Below are 18,284 nucleotides of genomic sequence, written 5' to 3'. Positions count from 1 at the left end.
TCAATAATCCATATTTAATTCATAATTTTGTATAAGAAAAAAAAAAAGGTGAAATTAAATCCCAACCGTTAATAAAACCAAAGCATCCTACTGCAATTTTTTTTACGAAACCTAAGCCAGGTCCTTCCTTAAAAACCACAGGCATTTCTCTTCCTCATTACCTAAAGGAAAAAAATAATCAGGCTATTCTAGTCATTTCAATTTCTACAACATGCAAAACCAATAGAAAGTGTTCCTGATAGACTTTCTGGATGAGGCGCGCCAAAACATCTCTGCAACTTCCAACTTCCATTCATGGCGTTACATTTATCTTCAGCCATTATCTCTCACAAGCTCTCTCTCAATGCCTCCATCACTCCTTCTCTCCCAAAGCGAAGTGCCCTCCCTACCCATTTTATATTTTGCTCCAATCAAATGCCTAGCAAAGACCCAGCAAGACCGGGCCGCTCCAGCATTCCTTGCTTGCCCAAGAAAAATCATTCAGAGGTTCGTTCGGATTCTGATAAATCATTGGGATCCAAGCCCTTTTACTCGAATTCTTAAATCCAAAAGCAACTTTAGGGTGTGCTTGGTCATAGTGCGTGTTAGTGTGTGTATTGATAGTTTAAGCGTTTGCTACTATTAGTGTGGTGGAGGTGGTTCTGGTTTCAGATAACTTCTCTTGCCTTGAGTTTTATGAGTTTTTCTTCTTCTTATAAATAAAAATTACAATTTTGGATGGAATCGCAATTCTACTCAGAGGGTTGCTTCTCAAAGACAAGTATTGGATTTTAGGGCTACAAATCCGGTTCCATCTCGAATTATGTGCATGAAATTCACACATTACAACTCGTTTACATTATGGGATGATGTAGTCCTCTCCAGCCTTTTTAAATGTATAGTACTAGCAGGATTGCATCCAGACATTTGTGTTGGCCCAATTTTTGTTGACAGTGCCATTCTCTGCTTTCAAATAGAACTTTGTGCCTACAATGATCTCGCTGTATAAGTGGTTTCTTTGATCAATTGAACTCAGGACTTAATCTCGCTGTATAGTGTAGTTCAATTCATTTTCATTTGTTACGAACTTTCACATTCAAAATTTATGTAAAAAAATCTGCTATAGAGCCTTTTCACAAGTAAGTTGCTATCAATTCTTTTAAAATCATAGACAACATAGAGGATTTAACTTAATGGAATTATTGTTTTCGATGTGTTTGCATTTGTTTTCTCATTAATAAGTTGGCCAGAAATAAAATATATGGTGAGAAACACAATGCAGTATACCACATTGTGGTGCCAGATAACCATTGTGTATACTGACTGGATTAATTTGTATTATTATATACAGTTGATTTGTTGACTCAAATGATTTGCAAGTTCTCAAGTTCATGCTATTCTGTCCTTGTCCTTTCTACTTGTAATGATGATGAGAGTCAAAATCATCTCGGTGATTCACCATTTTTCCACTTGTGGCCAACTTGAATACTGAAAAGGCCAAAATAGTAATTAAGCCAGAAGAAAAGATGAAATCATATTTCTCCACGCTTGTCTTTTCACTTTCTGAAATCGGTGATCAATCATGCAGGAACTGGCAAACCGGCATGATTTTACTACCAACTTGTACATGTCAATTTGCAGACTTGGACAAAAGAAGCTCGAGAGTCTGATTGCTGTAATCCTTATGTCTGTTCAAATTTTTTCTCCGCTTCCTTTGGTTGGTTGGGACTCTTTTTCTATATCTCCTGCAAGAGCGGTTCTTTATTCTCCAGATACGAAGGTTCCAAGAACAGGAGAACTTGCTTTAAGGAAGGCTATCCCTGCAAATACAAACATGAAGGCTATTCAGGTTACTCTTGATGATCGAACTTAATTTCTATCATCCCTTAACTTAAACAGTAATCAGTTTGCAGACCATCTTCCCTCTGCTTCTAGGAATCTCTGGAGGATATTTCGTACCTGCTAAGGATTCCACAGAGAAAGCCATATGGAACAATGGAGGGGAATGTGAAGAAAGCTTTGAAGGTATATATTTCTTTTAACTTTTTTTTTTTGGAGAGGGGGTGAGAAGGGTGGGGGTTTCTTTCATTATAATGCTTTCTAGAAGGGAGGCAATCTTAAATAAGCATTGCTTCCATCCAAAACTTAAGAGAGCAGTTCATTGACCAGGTCCAATAAATAAACGGGATTTTTTTTTCTTTCCGAAGTCAATATTTAAAAATGAGAGTTTCTCCTTCTTGCATTCTACCCTTTTTAATTTGTCCTTAAAGTTTTGAGGTGTCAGCCCTTCCAACCCATGCACGTGGGGACGTGGCTGCAACTACTGCTTTGTCTGCACAATACATGTTGCTGGTACCTGTAAAAACCATTTTCTTTTGAGTTAACATTTACTTTGCAATTTGCAAGTTGATGTTTATATTTTATACCGTTTGGCATGGGTCATTTCCCTGAGTTCCAATCATGTGATGTCCTCTTTTATTTGTATATTTGAATCACTGGTTATCATTATGCATTTGTTCTTGTCTCTGTTCATTTATATGTATGGTACGCTGATGTAATCACTTCTGATTTTTACTTTTTCATTGTCTTTTCCTATATTTAGATAGCAGTGGATGAAAAGGATTCTATTTTGGCAAGTGTACCAATAGACCTGAAGGAAAAGGGTTCCACATTGTATGCATCACTTATTGACGGGAAGGTATGTGAAGTTACTTTGGGCGAAAAGGGAGCTATATTAATTTATGAGAAGTCTGTCAGCACAATTTTGTTACTGTTGGTTGACCAATTAACAGAAAGAAAAACTATGATCTCATTGTTATGAATAAGATTTGAAGTTTAAGTTTTTTGAAGTCAAAGTTCCCTTGGCTATGCTTATCATGATTTGGAATTAAATCACTTTGTCAGCATGGTTAATTGTTAGAATCCAATTAGTGGTTGGTAAAGAAAAACGTTTTTCCGTATTTTCAGAAAAAAGAAAGATGAAAAATGACAAGGCTTCAACTATACAGTACTGAATCTCACATATCTTATCTCTTCTAGGACATGAATTCTCTTGAAGACCTCAGATAATTAATAACATCTCGTGGTTGATGCGGTTCAGTGCAGAACCTATCAGAATATTATTGAAAGTTCCTTTGATTTTCCAGGGTGGATTGCGAGCCCTTCTTGAATCTATAAAGGATAAGGACCCAGATAAAGTATCAGTAGGCCTTGCATCTTCACTTGATACTGTTGCAGAGATAGAATTGCTACAGGTAACTGAAACTCATCAATAGCCATAGATTATTTTTCTAACTCTTTATCTAGGCACAATATATTTGTATGTTCAACAAGCAGATGCCTCATGGAAAGCATAGCGTGATATTTGAGATAATTTCCTAAAATTGTTGCTGCTGCCATGCTAATGGAAACCTGCAATGTTTTTGACTTAAAGGCGAATAATATTGTTTTTACTAGCTACTTATGTTACGATGATAATATAAGCATTCCAACTCTTAACTTGCTATTGTGTGTAACAGGCTCCAGGCTTGTCATTTTTATTGCCCAAGCAATACTTGAAATTTCCAAGGTCAGTCTTCACCAGAGATTTTTAGGTGCTATATCCTAGCCACCTTGATGAGTCACAAAAATATGTGGCTAGTGCCATTCTAGTCTGATATTGGGATGATCCCTTTTTTTTATTGCTTTTTTTATTTTTTATTCTTTTTTTATTTTATTTTTTTTCTTTCGATATCCACGACAAATAATTTAAAGCAAAATAAAAAATAATGGAGTAAAATTTATTTTTGGGGAAAATATTCTCACCCTCTTTGAACTGACACCCCTTTTGTACATGTACCTCCAAACTATTATTCGTGACACTTAACCATAAGAACTTCAAGTATGTTAAAATAGATCCTTTCAATCGCTGATGGAGTTAAAATAGATGGAAATTGGCACATGTGACACGTATGTGCATATGGACTTGAAAGTCCAAGACTCCAAATTGTCTTTCTATGGTGAAGCATGTAAAAAAAAAAAAAAAAAAAAAAATGAGAAGGGTTGAGGGGAGTGGTTGGACCACCTCTCAAGGCCAAGGGAATGGCTTGGCTACCCCCAAAGAAGTGGTTGAGCCACCCCATAGCTCCTAAGGGAGACCGAACCACCCCCTCAACACCTCTCTCTCTCTTTTATTTTAAAGTTTTTTTTGTTACATTCTTTTCAATCTTTTTTTTTTTTTACATGTCCACAACTATTGGCCCTACCCTGGAGAGGTTCCCCGACATAAAATAAAAAAAAAAATCTAACAGTGGGTCATTTTAGGCATTTCAAGTCATAATTTTGCATGTAAAAGACACATGCTTCATTTTTCCCTCCATTTTAACGCCAACCACTAACAGAGAGTTTCATTTGTACCTAAATGGTTGTTGGAGGGAGTCAAGTGTCACAAATGGTAGTTTAGGAGTGCATGTGCCAAAAGGGTGTCAATTCGGGGGTAAGTATATTTTCCCCCATTATTTTTGGTCTATCTACCCAAGAATTCTTTGCTAAACCCATCATTTGATTGGCATTACATCTTTCTTTTTCCTCCTAGTAATCAATTTTGTTAGTCTGAACATTTTGGGATCACAATTATTTACAAATTTTATTTTCAAGCTAGTTATAGCAGTGGTTAGCTGGTCAGTAAGTTCTGACCTTCTGAAGCTGAGTTATGTCCAGCTGGTTGTTTCTTATAAGCAGAGATCCTACTAAAAAAAAATATTCGATATGTAATGCTTGAAAACATTTATTTGTTGTTTGGATGTCTCCTAGAAATATTTAAGCATATGAACTAAAATGGTGTGAAAAATTTCCTCCACTCTGGTAAATCGGCTTTGCATTGGTGCATCTATTTTTTGAACAGGAAATGTGTTCTTTTTTTTTTTTTTTCTGATTTGTAGGCTTAATGGGAGAGGAATTGTTGAATTTACAATTGAAAAAGGAGATGGTTCAACATTTTCTCCAGAAGCTGGTGGAGAATCAAGAAAGACTGCCATAATTCAGGTATACTAAATTTTACACTTTTAGAGGGATGAAAATATTGTATTATGTAATCTTGCATAGGATTGTTATATGACTTGGATATATAAAGAAGATTTACCAAAGTTCATAGTTCCTACTACTAATTATCATTTTTTTTTTTCAAATGGTAAGTGAATCAATAAATTTTGGCTAATACTGTTCTTCTTTGTTAATATTTGTACACCATTGAGGGGCTTAACATAGCAGTGCCACCTTTGCTTTTGAGATGTTGGTGCTGAATAGGCTATGAGAACCTCAAGTGAGAGTTCTCTTTGAAATATGTTATAGGATAATCAGAAAAGCTGGAAACTTCCAAACATTAAAAAAAGAATGACATGTCTGACTTCAAATGGTGGATTTTAAATTTCGATTTTGCAACCGCACAGAATATCACCAAATTCCAACAAGACATAAAATAAAGTAGGCACAAGAATTTGGTGACACCATGGAAACCTTTTGAAGAACTTTTCAAAAGTAAAACCACTCTAGGAACAGCCACCCCAGGAAACTTATCCACAATTGAAGAAAAATTACAATCAGTTTATATTTACAAGACATTTGTAGTAAAAACCTAACTTGTACCCAACAAACGACCCGTATGTCTTTAACTGCAGTAGCTCCAAAACTCTGGCCTCTCAACACAAAATAATGGTCTTAGGGTGAAAAACGCGGCTTATAAGACTTACATAGACATTGAGAACTGAGGTTTAATGATCAAGTTGGTTAAAATATAACATAGTCTAAGGCTGTCATGTTCGAATGGGAGTAAGTCGTGTTTGAACGGCGACTAGGGTTTCATAACTTATCGCATGAGGTGTCCGAATGGGGTTTGAACATTGTTGCGATTGAGAGTCTCAGATTTGGCTTAACGATTATTGCGTTCGAATCGAATTCGAACGTGATTGCGATCAGAGCTTTTGGTGATCCTTTGTGAACAATGTAATTCAGCTTGCGTTCAAATCAGGTGCAATCACCCTTGCGAGTTGCGATCAAGCCTTTCGGGTGATTGAATTTTAAAAGTCGTGAGCACTTGAACGGTATTGCGATTTTGATTGCAATCGAGACATTCAGGAACTTGATCTTGTAGTGTTTTGATCTTCTCGTTCAAACGCCTTTTGAATGGTCTTGTGATCTAGGCATTCTGACTGACATTTTGAATCTTTGAAAAATTGCCTCGTTTGAATGCCATACGATCAAGGTTGCGAACGAACTATTTTCTCCTTCACTTTGAACCAAGTTTTTGACCCTCACTTGAATACCGACTTTAACCCTACACCTAGGCTTATAACATAACAAATTTTGCACTGAATTTGCCAACAACATAAAACCTAACAGTTTCCACTTTTGTTGTTGAATTTGATTACAATGTTCTTAGGCATGGGCTGCTAACTCTGGTTGCTATTGACTTTAATTATGTCTAGGAATAGAGGGTATCATAATATGAATCATGTACGCATTGAGCTTAGGATTTGCAATCTAAATATAGTGTCTAAGCATGGATTATAATTAGCTCTAAACCAGATGCTTGATGACAACTGTATTGTCTTTTATAGTGCATTGATTTAAGGGGTTGGGATTTAAGAGTAGTTGTCTGTGTGTGTTTTTTTCAAGTGTGCCATTGTGTGACATCTCATCTACATAAAGACATTAATGTCTGCTGTTCCATTGATTGCAAAGGAGCTAGTTGACGGGATACTCCTGGTATGGGCATTTACTTTTGATTGTACAGAAATGTGTAAATGGTCAACTTCTTAATTTATCAATTTGCGTGGGCCTTTACAATAATTTTCACTTATCAAAAAAAAAAAAAATTATCAATTTGCATGTAAAGTCACGAATCTCTGTACTATTGAGAAAATTTGTATATTTTTGGGTTATGGGCCAACATATTGACTGGACTGAGGCATTCACCATTGGAATCAGCACAAGGTTGGGTGCATAGTACTTGGTTAAATGGATGTTGGTTCCTAGGATCATAAATTCAATGTCAACTGATCATAAGCCTGTGAATTTAGGTTGTTGTAGATGGATATTCAGCACCGTTAACAGCAGGAAATTTTGCAAAGCTGGTAAGGTAGTCTCACTTCACTCTTGGGAAATATATCTATCTATATACATAGACACGCAAGCACACATGCAACTGTGCGCTCGCGCCACACACACGTGGATGGTACGGTGATCCTTTTTTTATTGGTCTATTATGCTTTCCAGCTATACATTCGGTTTTCCCTTTTTGAAAAATTGCATTTTCTTGGTTTCGAGTTTTACATAGAGAGGAAAATTCTTTCCTCGCATAAAAGAAGATTTAAGGGAAAAAAAATTATGGACGCAAGTATGTGAGTTATGAAGATCTGACAAGCTTATTGGGAAACAACATATTGAGGATATGTAAACATATTGACAAAAATGAACTTCTATTGATTGGAATTCTCCTAGTCTTATGCTGGTCTCACCTGAATACAAGTTTTTGGTCATGATAGTGCCCATGAAGTTTACTCTTTTCCATTTTTCTTTTTGGTGAATCTGAATTGGAATTTATTGGGCTGTAAATAATATCTGAAAGAAACAGATAATCAATTGACAATTTCTCAGGTAATTGATGGGGCATATGATGGGGCAAAACTTAGCTGTACCGACCAAGCTATTCTCTCAGACAATGGGCTTGACAAGAACAGCGGTTATAATATTCCTTTAGAGATAATGCCATCTGGGCAATTTGAGCCCTTGTACAGAACAACATTAAGTGTGCAGGTTTGTCAATGTCTTATATCAACAAGATTTTTCTTGTGGGTAATTCTTCTTATTTTCTTTGCTTTTTTCTCCCTGTTTAAAAGGACGGAGAATTGCCAGTTCTTCCACTCTCTGTTTACGGAGCAGTTGCAATGGCACATAGTGAAGTCTCTGAGGAGTCCTCATCGCCATATCAGTTTTTCTTCTATCGTTATGATAAGCGAAATGTAAGTTTAATCCTACATTTTGTTTGAATTAATATTCAAGTTTTATTCCGCAGGCTTTTGAAGACAAACATTGAAAAAGCAGAAGTTTGAGACTAGTGTTTAATGTATTCTGTCTTTGACATTATTATTTTTTTTCCTTCAACTTATATTTGCATATATCCTGCGTGCATTTGATAGGCTGGCTTGGGAGGGTTGTCGTTTGATGAAGGGCAATTTTCAGTTTTTGGGTATGATTTTAAACTCATGACTTTTCTTGTTACTAATTACTTTGAGTTTCCTTCAAAAAAAAAAAAAGAAAAAGAAAAAGAAAGAAAGAAAAAATGACTATGTTTCCTATGGCTAGTTGCATCATTTCTTTATATACTGTTTCAATATGCAGATACACAACTGTTGGGAAAGATATTCTTTCACAGATAAAAACCGGAGATGTGATTGTATCTGCAAAGCTGGTGGAAGGTCAAGATCGCCTGATATTGCCAAATGAGAGTTGATCTACTCTATTGCCAAGCAGGTTACTTTTCATTCTTTGTGTTTGCTGCATTTTAATGGCATCAGCCTGATTTTATTGCTGCAGGTTGGCTTGTCCAGTTTCTCATTGCCAGTTTTTGTTTGTAGTTTTGTTGTGTATTTGAATATCAGTTGTCTGGAATGAAATTTATTACATTTGCACAAAGGAGGAGACTCATTTAACTTATCCTTGTACTTTACCTGTAAAGTTACATGTCTCAGTTCTACCGATTAATATATACTTGATTTATTATTGGTTTTTTGAAGCAATCAACTTAACATTGATTTTTTTTGTTGGCTTTATCTTTTTCATCAAAGGGAATGTGATAACAATACCTTGAAAACTTGATATAGCAAAACATTGATGCTGTTTTCTTTGTACACTCATTGTTGGCCGGAAAATGCTGGAAATTTAAATGTCTCCCTCTTCAATTAAGCTAGATGGTTTTGTTTCAGTATTTATTTTGTGGATGGGTGAATTCATCATTTTATTATCACATTACCAATGTACAAAGAGGATCCAAACACAAGCTGGAACCAGCAGCAACAACTTGTAAACAACCACCACACCTAGAATAGGAACTAAGCAATCACATAACCTTTTAAACTGCATGCCATGTTCCTCAGTTCGTTTTTCTCTTGCCCACGTTAACTGCAGATCATTGTTGTCTTCCAACTGCATGTTTATTTCTATTGACATGTTATATGTATAATGGGATCTTGAACTCACAGCCTTTGCATTCACTGGATATAAGGGTTAAGATGCCATCTGAGTTTGCAATCAAAACCTACAAATTTTTGTTGCAAACAATAGAATTTGAGTTCACAACATCTGTATTAATTGTTGTACTAACGTACAACTTCTACCACAAGCCCTACAAACTAGTACTGCTGACAGCATTTTTGCCTGCTCCTTTGATCTATCTTAAAGATCATTTTTATTATATGTAATGGCTTAAGAAAAAATGTGCTAACACCCCAAAATTACTAATCAATTTGAAACTTCTTTATAATTACTTATAAAGCCCAATTTTATGAGTCTATTTGATAAATTACACGATCTATGTGAATTACTAACGTGTGATTTAGCCCCCATGAGTTTTTGTTATAAACTATTGGCTTGATAGGAACTGCTCATTTTCCAAATATAAGATCAGAATATGACACTACTGCATATGATTTTCTTCATTTGTTTCACTCAGAAAAAGAAAAGAAAAGTCCATTAACGTGCTTCAGATGCGTTTTACTTTGACCACAGGAAGTAGAAAAGTCGTGTACCTTTCATTTCGTTGCGTTCCAGGATTTTCAAGAAATCATACATGTTTGAAGCGTGACCTCGAAAATAAGAGTGGTTCACATAAATTGCGGCGAAAATACTATTGTGTGTCCAGAATTATCTGGAATCAGTAGGAAGCTAGAAGACGAGATATCTCAAATGCGTGGCTTCCATGCCTCTTGTTGGCTGTTGCCGACGGTATGCATGGTTGTGGGCCCCCTACACTCACAATTTGTGGATAATTTATGGGCTTCCAAATTGGAATGGTAGTTTGGTATTCGGGGACCCACAAAGTCCATTTTCTATTGGGCGCCGCTCTGGTCAAAGATACCACTGACAGCTAATAGGACATGGGCAGAATCTAGTTGGTCCTTTTTTTTTTTTCTTTTTTTTTTTTAATTTTAATTATTATTATTATTATTATTATTATAATTTAGAATATAACTTAAAACTCCCAATTATAAACACAAGTTACAAATAACTCTCACATTGGCTTGACACTTGAATTCTGTTGAAAATTACAATGTGCAACTTATGACTCTAAGCATTTGTTTTTTAAGCATAATTTCTAAGCATTTAAATTGGGATAGGAATTTCCTCCAAGGAAAATGTTAAAGTCACAATACAAATCCAACTTATGGCTAACTTCTCTCATACGTGTCAGTTAAAAAAAAAAAATTGAGAGAGAGGATTTTGGGATTATGAAAATTTGATAAAAAAGACAATTTGTTTGGTTTAAAATTCAATTTTTTTTTAACACGTAGGAGAGAAGTTGGTCATGAGTTGGGTTTGTGTTGTGTCCGTATCAAACCTCTCTCTCCAAACCCATACGGAGGAAATATCCTGAAACCCATGTGTCTATAAACATTTAAAATGCACATTACATTATTAACCTCATTAATAACAGTTTACTAATCTAGACTAAATTTAATATGCCTTTTAAATGTTTATAGACACTTGACACTATTTTATATGGTTTAGAGGATATTTTCTCTATACTAGTTTGGAGGAAATTTATGTCCTTTAAATTGTGCTTTAGTTAAGTCAATAGTTCAATCCGACCAACCATGTATAGAGCTTAAGCCAAATCTACATGTCCTAAACATAATAACTTAATAACCAAGTCGGTTTTTGGTTATAAAAAGGACACAAATTTTCAAAATTTGCTTCAACCTATTTTAATAAGTGACAAATATTATTTAACATATTGGATTTTTCAAAAATTAATGATAAATGACAGTTAAAAATATTAAATAAAATATGTGAGATATGGCAGTTGGCACTTGTTGAACTAGGTTGGAGGAAATTTTCTCCAAACTGATTTGAAGGAAATTTTTGTCCATAAAAACCAATTTTTTGTTTAATAAAATCATAATACTCCTTGCAAAATTGGTTGCTTTGACTTTGAGACCGTTTTACTTTTCAATACGAAATTACGAATAATGTTAAAAAATTATATTTTCATCTCATAATTATTGTATGATAATTATAAACAATGTTGAATAAGTGATTTTTAAAAAAAATTAAAAATTAAGTAAAAATTATTACATTAAAATTATAAAATAAAAATATAATATAATATATAACCGCCATCTTTTAAGAGCATTCACAATGGAGGAGCCATATTTTTATGTAAAATGGTTTATCAAAACTCACTTTTATCTAATTTAGCTAAACCATTTTTAAATGTCACTACATCCGATTAGCTATATTTCTATCTATTCTATAAAAATATTATTAAAAGTAAAAAAAGTGTTGAGAAAAAGAGAACATGTGAGAGGAAAAATGGAAAAAAATTTGAGAAAAAGAGAAAATGTAGAGAAAAAGTAGGAAAATATTTGGGAAAAAGAGAAAACAGGTGAGAGAAATAATGAAAACTAAAATAGCTCCCTTGAAAAATGCTGCTACATTTAGTCTTTTTTTTTTTAGCTCTTCCAATTAAATATCTATTTTACATTTGTTTTTGGCTAATCCAATGTAGGAGCTTTTTAAACATTTGAAGAGCTATTCTAGATAAAAGTAACATTTGGCTCTTCCATTAGAGCATTCCCAATGGAAGAGCCAAATGTTACTTTTATCTAGAATAGCTCTTCAAATGTTCAAAAAACCTCCCACATTGGATGAGCCAAAAATATATGTAAAATAGATATTTGATTAGAAGAGCTAAAAAAAAAGTTAAATGTAGCAGCACTTTTTAAGGGAGCCATTTTATTTTTTAGTGTTTCTCTCTCATGCTTTATCTTTTTCCCAAATATTTTTCCACCTTCTTTTTAAAAAATATAGCTAATCGGATGTGGAGACATTTAAAAATGGCTTAGCTAAATTAGATAAAAATAAGTTTTGAGGAGCCATTTTACATAAAAATATGGCTCCTCCATTGGGAATGCTCTACATCCGATTAGCTATATTTATATCTATTCTATTAAAATATTATTAAAAGTAAGAAAAGTTTTGGAAAAAAGAGAATATGTGAGGAAAAATGGAAATAAATTTAGAAAAAAGAAAACATGCAAAGTAAAAGTAGAAAAAGATTTGGGAAAAAGAGAAAACAGGTGAGAGAAACAATGAAAAATAAATAGCTCTCTTGAAAAGTGCTGCTACATTTAACTTTTCTTTTAGCTCTTACAATTAAATATTTATTTTACATTTTTTTTTGGCTAATCCAATGTAGAGTTTTTTTAAACATTTGAAGAGTTATTTTAGATAAAAGTAACATTTGGCTATTCCATTGAAAATACTCTTAGAAATACTCTAAGCAGTGTTTGGAGGAAGTCAACTTCAACTATTTAATTATATTCATATTTACGTATTTTATTTTGATCGTGATTTTCTTATTGAAAAGGAGTTTTAATTTTTTCGACCACCGCTCTTTTGTGGACCACGTTTCTCATCTAGAATTTAATCTTTGGAAAGTGAAACAACCTGCATCGCAGTTCACAATAACAAGCCTACAACCCACCTCCCCAAACAAATAGGCTGAATAGCCACTCCATCCTCAAACCCAAATCATCATCTCTAGCGTAAATCATAAAACACATGAAAGGTCAACACGGATACAACATAAAACCATAGACCACGACGCACCATAACTACACATTCTAATCTAAAAACTCGCACGCTCTCACAGTTTGGACCCGGAGAAACACGGTCCGCGAAACTGAGCTCAGTTCCTCCCAACGCAGTCGGCCATAGCCATGGCGACCTTACACACCATGTCGCCCCAGAGCGTCGTCCTTCCTACGTCCAAACCCAAACCCAAATTCAGACCCAACTTCAAGCTTTCCCAGACCCCGTTTTTCTCGAGAAACGAGCGGAAAACGAAGTCGTGGGCGGTAAAATCCGTGGAAGAGTTGGACGTGATCCCAGTACAGAGCGCGGACTCTACGGACCAGCAAGAGGGCGTGGTAGTGAGCCGGGTGGAGAGGGAAGGTGGGTTGGAGACAGATTTGGTGGGCGGGTTCGCTGCAGGTCATGAGGGGAGGCTCTCGTTCGAAGGGGCTGGTGAATTTCAAGGATTTTCTTCTTCTTCTTCTTCGGGTTCGGTTGGTGATGGAGTGGGGAAGAGCGAGAATGAGGAAATGGAGAGACTCTTTGACAGGACCATCAACGCGACAATAGTTTTGGCTGCGGGTTCTTTCGCCATCACCAAATTGCTCACCATTGATTCGGACTACTGGCATGTGAGTCTCTCTGCGATTCTATCTGATCGTTTCTTGTTCTTGTTCCTTTTCGTCAAGTTATTTTGTTTTTGGGTGACATTTGTTTGGGGGTTATTAGCTTAGTGGTTGTAGTTTTCTGTAGTAAATTTCTGAAATTTGGGATGTGAGATGTTTGATGATTTGATGCTAACGATGCTATCGGGGAAAATGTAGTCGGTTACAGACTTACAGTTTTATGTTCCGGATCTTGTTGCTTTTCTCTCTAAAAGTTTATCGATTGAAAAATAAGTTGTACTTTTTTTTTTGGTTAAAGAATGCTCAAATGTTTTCTCTTTTTGGAAAGTTTCTTTCCTAGTGTGGTGCTTATGTTAAATTTGATTTATTCTTTTTGCTGAGTTTCTAGTCAACCGGGCTTAATGGAAATAGTTAAGGGTTTTTGTTGGGAATATAGTTGTGGCGAGTTTACTATGCATATAAATGTGCCACTCCGGTTTTAGATAACTAAGATTTATTGGGCAAATATAGTTTTTGGATTGTGTTTAGATGCTTTACAGTGGATTGATGGGTGTTGGGTCGCAATGGATAGGAGCTAACTATTGTGCTATCATCTCAGTTTGATCATGCATAAGGTTGGAAAGAGTGAAATGATGCTTTCTGTACAACTAAAACGGCATGAGTGAATTAGGGAACTGATTTTGGAGGGTTTCATAATTGATTTTAACAAGCTCAATTGAAATAAGGATAACAGCTGGACTAAGTATGCATCACAGTACAAGATGGATGACTGGGAAGGACCAATTCCATTGCGTGAGCCTGTCTGCGATGATCTCATGCAGATGGATGAATTGCAAGGCTGGAAATGTGGTGGTTCTTCTAGTAGCAAGACAAATAAAGTAAAATGAGATATTGTGTTCTTCTGAAATGATCCCAATTCTTGTAAATCAAAGGTTTTATGGGTACAAGAAAAGGTTAGAAAAGATGAGCTGATATGTTGAAGCAAAAAGATTTGTGCACTTATGACTTAAGAGATGCTGTTGCCTGAGATTGACTGAAGTAGTACTAAACAATATATAAAAATCCTTTCCCAATTAGTTCCTTTATTAGTGTGATTGCTTATGTGGGAAATTTAAATCATTTAAATCAAAACCTTTATGGTGCGTGCATGCTTTAGATTAAAAGGGTTCTTTAGATGATTTTAACTTCCGATTATTTGTGCATTGCATGATAAACAGGGTTTTAATCTAGTCCATCTTGTAGGACTTGATATTAATTTTTATCTTTTGGTTGTGTTAGGGCTGGACGCTTTTTGAGATACTAAGATACGCACCTCAACACAACTGGACTGCTTATGAGGAAGCTCTTAAGACAAACCCAGTTTTGGCAAAAATGGTTATTAGTGGAGTGGTGTACTCTGTAGGTGATTGGATTGCACAGGTTAGTCCATGTTGTGCAATAATGCCTTCTGAATCTCGTTCTGTTACAAATTGTCCTTTACATAACTTCTTAATATGTAACTTATATTCTTTAATTCTGCAGTGTTATGAAGGAAAACCTCTCTTTGATTTTGATCGAGCACGAATGTTCAGATCTGGCCTTGTTGGCTTTACTCTACATGGCTCCCTTTCTCATTATTATTACCAGTTCTGTGAGGTGATTATTATTATGATTTTTATTTTCTTTTTAGTCGGATTTCATAGTTCTTTGGTTTACTGAAACAGCTTACTCTGATTCCAGGAGCTTTTTCCGTTCCAAGACTGGTGGGTGGTTCCTGTCAAAGTAATCTTCGACCAAACTGCATGGGCAGCAGCTTGGAATAGCATTTATTTTACTGCCTTGGGATTTTTGCGTCGTGAGTCCCCAGTTAGTATTTTTAATGAATTGAAGGCAACGTTCTGGCCCATGCTGACTGTAAGTGAACCTTCTGCTCTTACTACCTTATCTTTGCATTCTTCTCGAGTGTTTAGAGCCAAACTTTGAAGCTGATTCCTTCCTTCTCTGTTTGTGCTTTTTTGCCAGTGGTGGCTGGAATAGTCAGGAATAGTCATTTTAAATTCTTTAATTAGTAAAATAAGTAGTTAATCTTCATTGAAAGTGTTATGATGTTAGGAACTTTGGTCTATCAACAATAAACGGGTTGTCTATAAGTTAATACTGTTTTTCATTAATGCATCTAACTTCTAAATAAGGTTTCAAACTTGATCAAGTGTGCAGATGTCTTGTCCTAGTCAACACAAATTCACATTGCTTTCAAGCTTTTGATTTAGTCCTCATGTTCCAGACAAACCTCATATTTTTCTCTCACAAAAAGTTAACAGATACTGGGTCCTGTCGGTAGTTGATTTAGTTTTAGTGAAACATGTAGTTGGAGCTCAGTCCATGTACTTGAGGTTGACATATATATGTAGGTGACTTTATCTTGCATCTAATCTTATTGTCGGTTGTATTGTGCAGGCAGGGTGGAAGCTTTGGCCATTTGCTCACCTTATTACCTATGGTGTGATCCCAGTAGAACAAAGGCTTCTTTGGGTGGACTGTGTAGAGCTTATATGGGTGACAATACTCTCAACGTGAGTGTTTAATATGGATTATTTTGAATTCACGTGTACTAAGCGCTGAAGATTGAAGATCTTTGTCATCAATTATGTATTTTCTCTTAGAAAAGATCTGGTTAATGGAAAGCAAACTAAATAGGTACTAAGAAAAAATCATTCTATTTTTTTTGATATATAAAGAAAAAAAAAAAAAAAAGTTTTTTTGGCTTATATGAAGTGCTAAAAAAAAAATAAAATAAAGAAAAAATCATTCTATGTGATCCATCTTACTGTAAAAGTGCTAAAAAAACATATAGACAATGCTTTAGTTTTTCTGGCTTATATGAAGTTTTATGTGATGCATATATAAAGATAGGATGTTCCGGACTCTAGAACTCTCCACTGGGTAGAGTAATTTATCTACTATTTGAAGATAAAGCTGCATGACATAAACTGTCATTTGTCATCAAGTGTTTCTAGTGAAAGTAGTGATACTGCTGAATATTACTTCCAAGAATTTCAATTTTCTGGCTTATATTAGGTGTATGTGGACTTGGTTATGTTTTTGCCATGTACAATCTCTTATATTGATTGATTTTTTTTTTCTTTGCTAGTTATTCAAATGAGAAATCAGAAGCAAGAGTTTCTGAAGCACCAGTAGAAGCCAGCTCCAGTTCTCTATCCACAGATCCCCCTCAGGTACATAAAACTAACAGTCTTGCGCTTTGACAAATTTTCTTATTGGCTGCTTGATTCAATTTGTATGGTCATATAAGAGCTGCATAAACAGATTTTGATGTGCACCCTTTTTGTTGTCCTTCTTCTTTTCCCATGTCAGGAGTAAACCGCCTGGAAACAACCAGAACCGGGATGGTAAAGATGAGTAGTTGCTCGAATCAATTGTCAGAGAGTAAAATCCACTTTCTTGTTGATTGAGAAAGTGATGTCGATCATGGCTGGCATGACTGATTAATGTATATAGTGGAGACATTTCAGAAACTTGCATATGTATAATACCTAATGCCATATTCAATTCTTCCTTTCATGTGAATGCCTTGAGCTTCTTCTACTTGATTTAATGATACATATTTCCTTTGCCACAGGTAGGGGTGGAAGCGAACCGAGTTTGAGCGGGTAGTGCTTGCTCAAGCTTGGCTCGTTGAATTTTTTGTCGAGTTCGAACTTGACACGAGTCCCATTTTGTTTCCAAGCATGACTCGCTAGGGTGGGAACCTTGTTCGAGCTCAAGCTTAGAAATTTTTGCCGAGCTCAAGCGCATTTAATAACCGAGTTGCTCACGAGTGGAGCTTTATCGAGCTGAGCCTGGGTGAGCTCATGGGTAGCTTTGTTCGTTTACAACTTTAGCCACACGAATCAAAATGTATGATTGCAAGACGATCATTTGAATTAAAATCACAAATATATATCAATGGTATGCAACTCTCAGTAATAGGGTTGTAAATAAATCAGTCTGTTTAGCAACCCGCTCGATACTTGCTCGGTTTAACTTGAACTCGAGCTCGATATTGTACAAACCCGCTCGTTATTGTAGAAACTTGCTCGATTAGTAAATGATACATACCCGACTCGCTTGAAAAAACTCAATAGGAGCTCGTAAGCTTAGCTCGTTAAAGTTCAATCGGTTCATTTATCCGATTTGTTAGCTCGTGAGCTTAGCTCGTTTAAAGTTTAACTGGTTCGTTTGCCTAATTTGTTAGCGTGTATATATATATATATATATATATATATATATATATATATTTGGATTCGGCTTCTATGCGGTAGTGAAAACTACGTATAGAAGCTGTTATGTAGTTTTGTAAAATAGTCCCAAGTAGAAGTTGAAGCTGAATTTAATATAATAAATAATAAAAATAAAAACTCTTACTCACGCCGTTACATAACCAAACGGCAGTATTGCCGCTGCAACCTTTGAAGATTTGCATGAATGATCCTTGAATATTTGACACTGCAAGCTTCCATAACACCCGCAACCAACCCAGAATCAAAGAAACCCTGAAAAAAAATAAAAAAATAAGAAAAAATTACATTTTACCCCCTTAAAGTTGACAGCGTTTTTCAATTCGAACACCAAAATTTCAATTTTTGCAATCTACCTCTACAAAGTTCTAATTTTTTTCAATTCGACCAATATTATTTCAAAATTCTCATATTGCCCATAACTTTATTTTTTTTTATAAAAAAAAAAAAAAACAAATTTTGGAGTGCAAAAATGGCTAGCCACCTTGAATTTTTTTTTTTTTTTATAAAAAAAAAAAGGTAATATAAGAAGTTTTTGATACAATTTGTCAAATTGCAAAAAATTGAAACTTTG

General features: G+C 35.1%; 2 protein-coding genes across 6 annotated transcripts; both read left to right on the top strand.

The window, feature by feature from the left end:
• The first annotated feature begins 230 nt into the window (after positions 1 to 230).
• On the top strand, positions 231 to 9,827 carry LOC132175657 (peptidyl-prolyl cis-trans isomerase CYP37, chloroplastic). Of its 4 annotated transcripts, XM_059587670.1 has the most exons (13): positions 231 to 486; positions 1,568 to 1,828; positions 1,915 to 2,004; positions 2,582 to 2,677; positions 3,126 to 3,233; positions 3,498 to 3,547; positions 4,899 to 5,001; positions 7,035 to 7,088; positions 7,612 to 7,770; positions 7,854 to 7,976; positions 8,154 to 8,203; positions 8,356 to 8,487; positions 9,742 to 9,827. In XM_059587670.1, exons 1-12 carry the CDS (start codon positions 295 to 297, stop codon positions 8,465 to 8,467), a joined length of 1,398 nt encoding a protein of 465 aa, XP_059443653.1. In that variant the 5' UTR covers positions 231 to 294; the 3' UTR covers positions 8,468 to 8,487; positions 9,742 to 9,827. The 4 variants fall into 4 exon arrangements, with proteins under 4 accessions (XP_059443653.1, XP_059443652.1, XP_059443654.1 ...); XM_059587669.1 differs by lacking the exon at positions 9,742 to 9,827 and having other exon boundaries at positions 8,356 to 8,668; XM_059587672.1 differs by lacking the exons at positions 231 to 486; positions 9,742 to 9,827 and having other exon boundaries at positions 1,596 to 1,654; positions 1,752 to 1,828; positions 8,356 to 8,668.
• A 3,025-nt stretch (positions 9,828 to 12,852) lies between these two features.
• On the top strand, positions 12,853 to 17,642 carry LOC132176238 (uncharacterized). 2 transcript variants are annotated; one of them, XR_009439503.1, is made up of 8 exons: positions 12,853 to 13,439; positions 14,712 to 14,852; positions 14,955 to 15,068; positions 15,153 to 15,326; positions 15,870 to 15,985; positions 16,564 to 16,648; positions 16,788 to 16,957; positions 17,053 to 17,642. XR_009439503.1 is itself a non-coding variant. In XM_059588384.1 (7 exons), the coding sequence occupies exons 1-7, from the start codon at positions 12,954 to 12,956 to the stop codon at positions 16,791 to 16,793; spliced, it is 1,122 nt and encodes a 373-aa protein (XP_059444367.1). In that variant the 5' UTR covers positions 12,853 to 12,953; the 3' UTR covers positions 16,794 to 17,000. The 2 variants fall into 2 exon arrangements, 1 of the variants encoding a protein (XP_059444367.1); XM_059588384.1 differs by lacking the exon at positions 17,053 to 17,642 and having other exon boundaries at positions 16,788 to 17,000.
• Positions 17,643 to 18,284: the final 642 nt, after the last annotated feature.

This window comes from Corylus avellana, chromosome ca3 (genome assembly GCF_901000735.1).
Source record: "Corylus avellana chromosome ca3, CavTom2PMs-1.0".
In the NCBI taxonomy this organism is placed as follows: domain Eukaryota; kingdom Viridiplantae; phylum Streptophyta; class Magnoliopsida; order Fagales; family Betulaceae; genus Corylus; species Corylus avellana.
This window is presented reverse-complemented; position numbering and strand designations above follow the sequence as displayed.